General features: G+C 43.5%; 1 protein-coding gene across 4 annotated transcripts in view; it reads left to right on the forward strand.

Annotated features, from left to right (window-relative positions):
• Positions 1 to 12270, forward strand: part of COL19A1 (collagen type XIX alpha 1 chain) — a 204116-nt gene that overhangs the window by 119597 nt on the left and 72249 nt on the right. For all 4 annotated transcript variants that reach the window (XM_076333004.1, XM_076333006.1, XM_076333005.1 and 1 more), the window contains one exon: positions 996 to 1049. In XM_076333004.1, the coding sequence (XP_076189119.1) occupies positions 996 to 1049 (54 nt within the window). The remainder of the gene's footprint in view (positions 1 to 995; positions 1050 to 12270) is intronic.

Consider the following 12270-nt stretch of genomic DNA (forward strand, 5'->3'; position numbering starts at 1 on the left):
AAAGAAACTAAACATAAGTTCTTTAATTTTGTGATACCTTGTAAGAATATGCAATATTACATTCAATACTTTTTTTTTAATTATACAAAGTAGAACTGTTCAGTGCTCTTTGCTGATTATATTGAAACTGATTTCATATTTCTTGGTGCTATAATGGAAATTGGATAGCTTCCTCGAAGTTTTTTTTTTTTTTTAAATTGTGTTCCAAGGTGACTCATAAAGTAAAGGGGGGGGCACTGTTCTAAGTACAGAGCTGTTACCTGAAGGCTTTATGATTATGTCGTACATTAATCAGATATAAAATTAAAACCCCAAAGCGTCAGAAACAGTCTGTGATTCCGTCTGTGACTGCAAAGGCAGATCCTTGCACTGAGTTCAGAAGGAAGGCTCACAAGTCAAGGGTATATTCAAAACACCCAAAGCTCCTGTGCCTGGTCAGGGGAGAGGGCAAGAAAGAAGTGCCTCTGAAGGGTTTTGAAAAGCCATGTCAGGCACACAGAGGAAGCTGCACAGGAGTGGTTCTTACAATACAGCGAGCATAAGGCCTTCTGCTATATTTAGTCCCCTTTCCCTCCCCTCCCTTCCCTTCCCCTCCCCCTTCAGTGCCTATATTTGAATTTGAGTTGTAGAGTAAGTTGTCATTCATTTAATACAACTTTTTTTTCTTATGGTATCCTAACTTAACAAGATAAATCACTTTTCATATAACACCGTAGTTAAATATAACTATGCTTAAGTAGTGCTGACTTACCTCTTCTTTTCCAAATGATTCAGCCTTTATATGGAGGAATGTGATTAATAATTAGTTTGTGTTTTTTCTCACAACTGAATATAGCATTATCCTGAAAGAAGTTATTATGAATAAACTATTTTTATTATTAGAAATAAATGCTTTGTCTTGACATCTGGCTCTTTGGCTTAGTCTTACTTCTATAGAATAATAGAGGATGAAAAAGCCACTGAATGTTGTATTTGTCTAATGTTTGTATTTTCAGGGTTTGCCAGGGCTAGAGGGTCCCCAAGGTCCACCTGGCAAAGAAGGTCAAAGGGTGAGTAAACTTGGTGAACAACTGGTGAGTGTGCTAACTGACCTTGATGTGTGACTTCTTTCTAAGCACTACTAAAAAATGGAAAGGTAGCAGCTGAGTATGAAGCGTGCTGACAACAAACTGAGCTTTGGCATTTGAGGTTTCTCTTCAGTTGAAGGAGATTTAACAATTTGAACCATCTAAGCTGTTTTAATCACTGGCAGCACAGATGTAGATATTGTCATTTGTGCAACATGTTTCTGCTGTAATTTTAAATGAAAGAATATTAAAATTGCTCAAAATTTTTCATTTTATTGCAGGGATAGGCCATACCTTACTACATCTAAGATATATAAAAATACGAATTTAGGGTCATTATCTAAAATACTAACAGAAACCAGTACTAGTGACCCCAGTTTTGTTGCAAATGTCAGAGCCTAACATATATATACAAAGAAGAGAGATACAGTAAGGGGTGGGGGGTGGGGGGAGAGATTACGCCCAAGACATGAAATAAACCTTTGGTTATTCAGAATTTTAATATAATGAAGTAACTGACTGGCTGGTTTCTCTATGTTATGTTTTTGGTTTCCTGACTTACTGAATTTGGTAGTTCAGTAGAACAGATAACAAATATTTATGATTGTGGTATCGCAAGAAATAATTCAGTTTTGAGAGTTTATAATCTAGTCAGCTTCCAAAAGTTTGGGAAGATATTCAGACTCAAACATTTCAGTATTTTTATGATTTAAATTGTGCCCAGTTTGTGGTTTTGAAGTTGGGTCTCTCAATAATTCTTGGTTTGTTTAGGCATCTTGATATTTAGTATCTCAGTTAAATTATCTGAAGTGGAAGGATTTAGTATTACTCATCATTGATCTTAGTCAACTACAGTGAATTATTGAAGGCCAGTTTAATAATTCCAGTAATAGTAATAATAATAACAGAAGACCAGTTCTTGAACAAAATGAGTAATGGCGTGTAGGCCCCAAAACTATGTTTTATATTGTTTTTTTAAGTTATAAAAATAGTACTAAATTTTACTTAAGTTGAACATGAAAATTTGAAAGCTGAGGTTATTTAAGTTTCACAGTAAGGATTGAGAACCTGTTCAGAAAAAGTCAACGTAGTAAGGGAGAATCAAAAGTTATGTGGTGAATACGCTATTAAAGCATATTTAATAGCATATTAACATGCTATTAAGGATTTTATAATTACTATGACTCTTACTGTTATGCAATTAAATATCCAGGATACTGAAAAGCTATGGATATCCAGTTTTAGCATATTTTAGAGTGTTTTTCTGTGGAGTATTGAATCTGCAGAAACACACCATTTATTAGTTCTCCTTTAGGAACAGTTATAAATATGGCTGTGTTTTAGAGACATCACTCTTTGAACTTCTTAATTTTTGAGGCAAAGATTCAGAGTTAACACACTGTATTATAATGGTGGATAAATGAATTTGGAAATACTTTTTTTTTTTTCCATTTTGCAGTGGGAATTAGGGCGTTGATACATTCATTATGGACATTTCCTATTCACACATAAAGTTGAACTGCTGTCTCACTCCAATCTCTATAAAAACAGGATCGCTGATTGTTTTATAATCTCGGCCATGCACACAGTTGCCTTGAGCCAAACAATGGGAACAGCAGACTGTAGAGCCTCAGCATCTGTCTTTATCTTTCTACCAGTGAGATGCTCACAACAATACTCTTTCTGCTGGCCACCCCCGCCCAAGCATTAATAACATAGTTTGCAGTCTTAATTCAACTCCCATGTGCATTTGCATTTCCAATACATTTAATTACACAATAACATACTGTTTGTAACAAGATCTCTGCTCTGTTTAATGACAAACAGGACGGTGCACATCTAATGGCTATTAAATATTCCTTTTTATTTAATTATAGATGTCATGTTCCTCTGTTCTACTTCCAGCAGATCCTCCACATCTTTCACATTATATGAAGTTACTGGTTTTGTCATGGACTGTCTTTTGAAGATTAAAGCGTAATATTGAGTGCGTAACTAACTGATGATTTTTCTTCAACATATTGTTCAGACCTAAAAGTGATACTGTGCCCATTTTGCAGACTGGAACTGTAACATGTCAGGGGAAAAAAAAAACCCACTCCAAAACGTTTGAAAGTATCTATTCCATTTGGATGCCACACTTTGAGAACCTGAATTTTTTTAACCTTTCCATTCGCATTGTACTTGTTATATTCAAGTTTTAATTCGCACTTACCTCAGCAGCATTTTTAAGTGTTCAACTCCTTTGAAAATTAGGCTTAGATCAATAAAGCGTTGAGAGGAGAATCATTAAGTGTGTAAGTTAGACCTCTCAACACACATCAAAGCAAGATATAAGGAACTGAGGAAAATTAACGATGTTAATGGTGATATTGTCAAAAACTCAAAAAAACATGTAGAAGGCTCATGTTAGAGCTAGTGACTTAGGTAAGCGACAGTACAAAATGAGATAGAAAGGGAAGAAAAAAAGCCACGCCAGTGGATTTCTTCCTCCTTTGAACTGGCCTGAGCCATGCATTTTCATTTTTAAAGTGTCTTAAGTGGGATTTTATTATATCATCCAAGATCAGAGTTTAATATTAGAACTACTAAGAAATACTAAAGGTGAGACCCTGTCCCAGAGTGGGCACCTGTCTCCCTGCGTTCACTGTAGAGGTAACTAGGACAAGTGTACCCCTATTAAGAGGAATAAGTCTGGGTAGTACTATTTCTTTCACCTCACAGGAATAATCTGCATCAAAAATTGCATAGTAAAAATACATATTATTATTATTATGGAAATAGAATAAGTATAATTATATATCATTGCATAATTATAATAAACATAAAGTTTAACTGAATTGTAGGTTTTTAGTTCAAAGTTATGCCAACCTTAAAATACTTATTGACATATATGTGAAATTGGCTTACAAGCGCAAATTTACAACATCACTGAATTAGATGATGACTGCAGGTTATTTATTTCAAGAGCAAACGGGGATCAATACATTATTTTAAATAAAGTGGTAACAGCTTTTGTCCAGTGGATGAACTGTAGATAGAGTTACATGGTATCATTTGAGCCAACACGTGATTATTAAAACAACAAATATGTCACTTTCTGTGGCTTGGTGATCCGATGTATTACTACTATACAATCATGCTGGGATATGATCTTGCTCCCACGTCAAAGAGCAGGTTAGGTTCTTACACGTTTAAGTGATGGTACACAAATAAGTCAGCCATGGAACTTGATGACAGAAGTGTGTGAAATGTCTTCTGTCCGAGTTGGTCTCCCTCGATGCTTTCCAGATATCCCAAAGGACGAAAGAGTTTGCAGAAAACAGCGTACACTAATGTCATACATTTACAGAAATGTGCTGTAGGGAGATCATTCAGAATGAGAGAGGTGAAACCCTGAAAGCTCTTTGACTAGATCTGTGCAGCACTAAAGGATCCTGTATCAGGATGTACGCTCTATTTTTTGGCTTTGCTTAAAGAGAAAATTTCAAACTCACTGAAAATTTGAAGTAGTGCAGTCATGGAGAAGAACTAGTGCAACGATAAATAAAAATTGGATTCATATGCATATTACTTCTTTCGTACTGGTGTAGTAGCAAAATATTTCTTTTCTGAATAAACACGTTGATAGTCTAGCATTTAGCAAGTGTATTGGTTATGTTTATATGAGTAAACTCGTTAGTTCCCATTCTTTCTCCACTTATTGTGACACCTTTTCCTCCTTTGTTATGTCTTCTCATTCTGCATATAGCTGGCTTATGCAGAAGAGAGCAATCTTCACGAGCAATGAGATAGTACAAAGAATGATCTTCAGACTTACATAGCTTGTTTCCTTTGCAGAGCAATAAAAAAGGAGGAACAAAGTTGTGAGCTAAAGTGAAGCAATTGGCTTTCTGTTTACTACCATGCTTCTGTATCTACACAAAAGAAACTACTTAGCATTTGTTGTAGCTCTACCAAAAAACGGATATTCAGCGATTCATCATACATGGTGCATCCTTATATAGGGTGTTATTTAGAAGAGGAAAGTAATGGTTATGGCAGAAGAAATAGTGGCTACATGATAATCTGGCCATATCCAGAGACCATACAGTGAACTTATTTCTGATTCTGATTCTCCGAGACATATACAATACTCATTTAAAGGTCTTTTTTGTTGTGACAGTCTCTTGAGCAAACTTAGTTAAATTTTGTATAAGCATGTACTGCCCTTATGTTTCTCCTTTTGTCATGGTACCCACTTCCACTAACATGTGTTAGCCAGCATTGTGCTTTCCTGTGGGTGCAAGGAGTCCTCAAACCTTTGCTGTTCCTGCAAAAAGACCAGTGTTTCTCCTTGCTCTACCACTGGTGAGTAGTATAATTTTTTAGTTTTGTTATCTTTAGTGAAGTGTTTTATGTTAGACATGAGGCCTTGCTAAGTGAGAGCCTTTGTTTTTAATTCTCGTCACTAGGAGAAGTGGGCCAGTAGAGACAGCTACTCATTCTCTTTTCCTCATTCCTACATGAGAGGCGCTAGACCATTCTGTGGGTATTACTTTCATACATAATTTTTCAGTGTCCCTCTTGCTGGCTTCAGGCATTCAGAGCAGCATGTTACTGCTGCAGCAACTTGATACTATTACACCAGTGCTCAGAATGACATCATGAGCTTCAGAAGGTAATTAGATGCTACTCAGAAAAGTCCCTGGTCCAATATGACTGACCAACAAAAAATAGAAAGATTGGGTGCTAACCTAGCATTGCGTGGAATTTAAACCACAGTGGACAACTGCGCCATCTTTCTGGCTTCCTGCGTTATGCAGGACTTTATTATTTTCCTCAATATTCCTGCACTTTAGTTAAGTATATCTTTCACAGAAGTAGTTTCTACCTGAAAGACATCAACAACAGAGACTTCACAAGTCTCCTTGATTTCTTTGTTCTAGTGTTTCTTGTCAATCCCACATTTCAAAATGTGCTTTTTATTTTACGCTTGGGCACTTAGCTTAAGCCTCTGACAACTGTTTTTTTTAACGTCTGCTTTACATTAAAGAGATATTTAAAGTTTTTTCTCTGTAATCAAATCACCATTCCATGTACTTTTGAGAAAATTCAACTAAGGTCTTTCAGCTCCCCATGTAAAGAATTTTCTAAAGTCCTCAAATTATTTTGTCATGTTGCTGTACCTTCTTAAAAATTTCTACTACTTATGATTACAGACTGCATGGAGTGTTCCAGACTCTGCCTTTACTATGTTAAATGCAGTGAAGTGGAATTTATATTTCCAAAATATAATTCCAAAGGTTTTGGAAATTAATGCTTAATTTCAGTTGGATATTTTTGTAGCAGGCATTTTCCCTGAACTTGATGCATTTTTTATAAATACTATTTTTTCTGAAAACGATTTAATTTTTTAATATAATATTTTAGTGAATTCCAAAAATTCTCTTAATGCAAAGCATCAAAGCAACATTGTTAGATGGCTATAATGTGAAATCTAGAAATGGTCATTTTTCATTCAGTTGGCCTATAGAAGAGCCAGGCCCAGCACACAGCTAACATACACAGCAGTTTGTGCAGCAGTTTCTGCTTCTTTTAGATCTCCTTGATATCTTCTTGAGATTTGGGCACTTCTGGGAAACCTCTGAGGAAACTGAGGGTGCCTGTTGCTGCCAGGTAAGGCTAAGGTAAGGGTAGCTCTAGCAGCTTCAAATGAACTCCCATCAGCTGTCCTTAATCAAAGGGTGCCTGCAGCCTTTGTTCTAGCTGACCCCTGATTAGTGAGGCTTGAGCACCCTTTTAGCCCATGCCAGGAAGAGGACTATATAACAGCCAGGCGATGCAGCAGTTTGTGCAGCGATAACAGAAGCAGCCAACAGATGTGCAGCAGTTTGCACAGCATTTCATGCAGAAGGGCACAAAGAAGAGGCCAGCAAACTTTCTCTGTCCAGCATACACATCCTTAAAGATAATGGTCACAAGGCACAGGACCCAGGCACTACTGAAGTAGTATAGTTTGCTGTCGGACTCTTGCACCCAGGCAGCTTCAAATGGAGGACAGAGCCCTCTAAGTGCGAGGGGCCTGACGGGTTGCATCCACAAGTGCAGAGGGAGCTGGCTGATGTCATTGCAAGGCCACTCTTTATTATTTTTGAATGGTCGTAGTGACTGGGAGAAGTTTCTGAAGACTGGAAGAGAACAAATATCACTTCTATCTTCAAGAAGGAAGATCTGGGGAACTACAGGCCAATCAGCCTCACTTCAGTCCCTGGGAATGTGATAGAGGAAATCCTCCTGGAAACTATTTCTGAACACATGAAGGACAAGAAGGTGATTGGGATAGTCTGCACAGATTTATGAAGGGGAAATCATGCTTGACCAACTGTATTGCCATCTACAATGAGGTGACTAGCTTGGTGGATGAGAGGTGACCAGTGGATGTTGTTGACCTCAACTTTAGCAAAGCCTTTGGCGCTATCTCCCATAACTTAATCTCGTCAACTTCATAGGCAAGCTGACAAAGTACAGGTTAAATAAGTGGACAGTGAGGTAGATTGAAAACCAGCTGAACAACTGGGCCCAGAGGGTTGTGATCAGTGGCACAAAGTCCAGTTGGAGACAAGTCACTAGTAGTGTACCCCGGGGCTCAATACTGGAGCCAGAACTGTCCAGCATCTTCATTAATGACCTGGACAATGGGGCAGAATGTAGCAGAGAACTGGGGCAAGAGGAAGCACATGAAGTTCAACAAGGGGAAATGCAAAATCCGGCACCTAGGGAGCAATAACTCCAGGTATCAGTATACACTGGAAGCAAACTGTATGGGAAGAAGCTTTGTGGAGAAGAATTTGCTGGACAACAAGAAGACCATGAGTCAGCAATGCACCCTCGTGGCAAAAAAAGGCCAACAATATCCTGGGCTGCATTTGGAAGAGCATTGCCAGCAGGTCAGGGGACATATCCTTCCCCTTTGCTCAGCACTGGTGAGACCACATCAAGGAGGACATAGACTTACTGAAGTGGGTCTAGCACAGGGCCACAAAGCAGATTAAAGGGACTGGAGGATCTTTCATAAAAGGAGAGGCTGAGAGAGCTGGGACTTTTCAGCCTGGAGAAGAGAAGGCTCGAGGGGATCTTATCAGTGTGTATAAATACCTGATGTGAGGGAATGAAGAAGAGGGAGCCAGATTCTCCTCAGCAGTTGCCAGTGACAGACCAAGAGGCAGTGGGCACAAATTAAAAAACAGGAAATTCCATCTGAACACAAGAAAACACTTTTTTATTGTGAGGGTGGTCAAACAGGGGGCGTGGCACATCAGCTAGGGCATGGCACATCAGTTTGCATGGGAGGGTGCACAGGGAGAGCGCCTCTTCGAAGGAGGGGCATTCCGCGGGCCAAGTGGGGGACTTGGAGTACACATAACCCAGCAACCAGGCACCGTTCTGTGACCATCTGCACAGGTCAAGGGCACTCATCCTACCTGACCCTCAAGGCAGAATGGCGGGCACTCATTTGAGAAGAAAGGCTGCAGCTCCAGCTGGGGGTCTGCACCATCTACCCCAGCAGTGGCCAGTGCCTCCACCCAGACAGAGCTGCTGAAGGGAGAGGCTGCAGCGCAGACCTCAGGCTGCAGGAAGTGCCTAGACCCTTCTCCTGGGGCAGGGACAGGCAGCAGACCTGCCTGCAAAAGGTGTGCCCAGGTCGAGGACCTCCTGCAGCAGGTGGCTGAGCTGCAGGAGGCAGTGAGAAGACTGCGTAACATCAGGGAGAAGGAGTTAGACAGCTGGTTCCACACACAGCCTGCAGCGGGCCCATGGCCAAACAGCCAAAAACTCTCCACTGGCACACACACAAGGGAGGGGGGCCAATAATGCAGAAGGATGGACGGTTGCAACGGCAAGGACCAACAGGAGGAAGAGACTTGCCCCGAAGTCTGAGGTGCCCTTGCAGAACCGTTTCACCGCTCTGCAGGCTGCAGAGGAATGACGCATCACATCAGGAGAGACACTGGAGCTGAGTAAGGCAGCCCGATCTGCCCCCCGTATAACAACCAGCGCAACGAAGAAAAGGCGACGGGTGATAGTAGTAGGCGACTCTCTTCTGAGAGGTACGGAGGCACCCATTTGCCGACCGGACGCAGTCTCTAGAGAGGTGTGCTGCTTACCAGGGGCTCATATCAGGGATGCCACTGAGAGGCTACCAAGCCTCGTACAGTCCACTGACTATTATCCACTGCTGTTGTTTCACGTGGTCACCAGTGACACAGCCAGGAGCAGTCTGAGGACTATCAAGAAGGATTACAGAGCCCTGGGAGCGGCAGTAAGGGACTCGGGAGCGCGGGTAGTTTTTCATCAATCCTCCCAGTCAAAGGGAAGGGGTCTGAAAGGGCCAGTCAAATCTGGCTAGTCAACAGATGGTTACGGGACTGGTGCCACAGCCAGGGGTTCACCTACTTAGACCATGGGACTCACTTTGAGAAACCTGGTCTACTAGGGGCTGAGGGGGTCCATCTGTCAGATGAAGGGGAAGAGCATCTTTGGTCATAGGCTTGCCAAGCTGGTGAAGAGGGCTTTAAGCTGAAGTTGCCAGGGGAGGGGAACCTCAATCCATCCCACTCCTACCAGCTTGATGCCAGGGCCAGCAATAGATGCCCAGAGCCTGGAGAAGGATCACAGGTTGCTGACCTTCAGGAGAACACCTGAAGAGCAGCACAAAGGAACTCCAGCCAGTAAGACAGCTTCATTGGGGGCCCAACTTAAATGCCTCTATGCAAACGCACGTAGCGTGGGGAATTAAACAAGAGGAGTTAGAGACGTGCACATGCCTGCAGGGCTACGACCTTATTGGCATCACGGAGACATGGTGGGATGTCTCCTATGACTAGAGTGTTGGGACGGAGGGATACAGGCTCTTTAGGAAGGACAGGCAGGGGAGATGAGGAGGAGGTGTTGCCCTCTGTGTCAATGACCAGCTGGAGTGCATAGAGCTCTGCCTGGGGATGGATGAGGAGCCGACCGAGAGCTTGTGGGTCAGGATTAAAGGGAAGGCAGGGACAGGTGACATTACGGTGGGGGTCTGCTACAGGCCACCTGACCAGGAAGACCAAGAGGATGAGGCCCTCTACAGACAGATAAGAGCAGCCTCACCCTCACAAGCCCTGCTCCTCATGGGGGACTTCAGCCACCCCGACACCTGTTGGAGGGACAACATGGCAGGGCATAAGCAATCCGAGAGGTTCCTGGAAGGCATTGATGATAACTTCCTTCTCCAAGTGATAGAGGAGGCAACAAGGAGAGGTGCTGTGCTGGACCTTGTTCTCACCAACAAGGAGGGGCTGGTGGGGAATGTGAAGCTCAAGGGCAGCCTGGGCTGCAGTGACCATGAAAGGGTGGAGTTCAAGATCCTGAGGGCACCGAGGAGGGCGCGCAGCAAGCTCACTACCCTGGACTTCAGGAGAGCGGATTTTGGCCTCTTCAGGGAGCTGCTTGGTAGAGTGTCATGGGACAAAGCCCTGGAGGGAAGAGGGGCCCAAGAAAGCTGGGGAATATTCAAGGGTCACTTCCTCCAAGCTCGGGAGCGATGCATCCCAACAAAGAGGAAGTCAGGCAAAAACACCAGGAGGCCTGCATGGATGAACAAGGAGCTCCTGGACAAACTCAAACACAAGAAGAAAGCCTACAGAGGGTGGAAGCAAGGACAGGTAGCCTGGGAGGAATACAGAGAAATTGTCCGAGCAGCCAGGGATCAGGTTAGGAAAGTTAAAGCCCTGATAGAATTAAATACCTGTCTTCTGTAGGTATGTCGGGGATAAAAAGAAGACTAGGAAAAATGGCCCTCTCCGGAACGAAATGGGAGACCTGGTTACCCGGGATATGGAGAAGGCGGAGGTACTCAATGACTTTTTTGCTTCCGTCTTCACCAGCAAGTGCTCAAGCCTCACCGCCCAAGCTGCAGAAGGCAAAGGCGGGGACTGGGAGAATGAAGAGCCGCCCACTGTAGAAGATCAGGTTCGAGACCATCTAAGGCACCTGAAGGTGAACAAGTCCGTGGGACCTGATGAGATGCATCCACGGGTCCTGAGGGAACTGGCGGATGAAGTTGCTAAGCCACTATCCATCGTATTTGAGAAGCCGTGGCAGTCCGGTGAAGTTCCCACTGACTGGAAAAGGGGAAACATAACCCCCATTTTTCAAAAGGGAAAAAAGGAAGACCCGGGGAACTACAGGCCAGTCAGTCTCACATCTGTGCCTGGGAAGATCATGGAACAGATCCTCCTGGAAGCTATGCTAAGGTACATGGAGGACAGGGAGGTGATCTGAGACAGCCAGCATGGCTTCACCAAGGGCAAGTCCTGCCTGACCAACCTAGTGGCCTTCTATGATGGAGTGACTACACCAGTGGACATGGGAAGGGCTATAGATGTCATCTGTCTGGACCTCTGTAAGGCCTTTGACACAGTCCCCCACAACATCCTTCTCTCTAAACTGGAGAGGTATAGATTTGATGGGTGGACTGTCTGGTGGGTGAGGAATTGGTTGGATGGTCACATCCAGAGGGTAGTGGTCAACGGCTCAATGTCCAGATGGAGATCGGTGACAAGTGGCATCCCGCAGGGGTCTGTACTGGGACCAGTACTGTTTAATGTCTTCATCAATGACATGGACAGTGGGATCGAGTACACCCTCAGCAAGTTTGCAGATGACATCAAACTGAGTGGTGTGGTTGACACGCCAGAGCGACGGGATGCCATCCAGAGGGACCTGGACAAGCTCGAGAAGTAGGCCCGTGTGAACCTCATGAGGTTCAACAAGGCCAAGTGCAAGGTCCTGCACCTGGGTCGGGGCAACCCCCAGTACCAATACAGGCTGGGGGATGAAAGGATTGAGAGCAGCCCTGCTGAGAAGGACTTGGGGGTACTGGTGGATGAAAAGCTGGACATGAGCCAGCAGTGTGTGCTCACAGCCCAGAAGGCCAATCGTGTCCTGGGCTGCATCCAAAGAAGTGTGGCCAGCAGGTCGAGGGAGGTGGTTCTGCCCCTCTACTCTGCCCTGGTGAGACCCCACCTGGAGTACTGTGTCCAGCTCTAGAGCCCTCAGCATAAGAAAGACACGGACCTGTTGGAGCGGGTCCAGAGGAGGGCCACGAAAATGATCAGGGGGATGAAACACCTCTCCTCTGAAGAAAGGCTGAGAGAGTTGAGGTTGTTCAGCCTAGAGAAGA

The sequence above is a fragment of the Aptenodytes patagonicus genome, chromosome 3 (assembly GCF_965638725.1).
Source record: "Aptenodytes patagonicus chromosome 3, bAptPat1.pri.cur, whole genome shotgun sequence".
Lineage (NCBI taxonomy): Eukaryota > Metazoa > Chordata > Aves > Sphenisciformes > Spheniscidae > Aptenodytes > Aptenodytes patagonicus.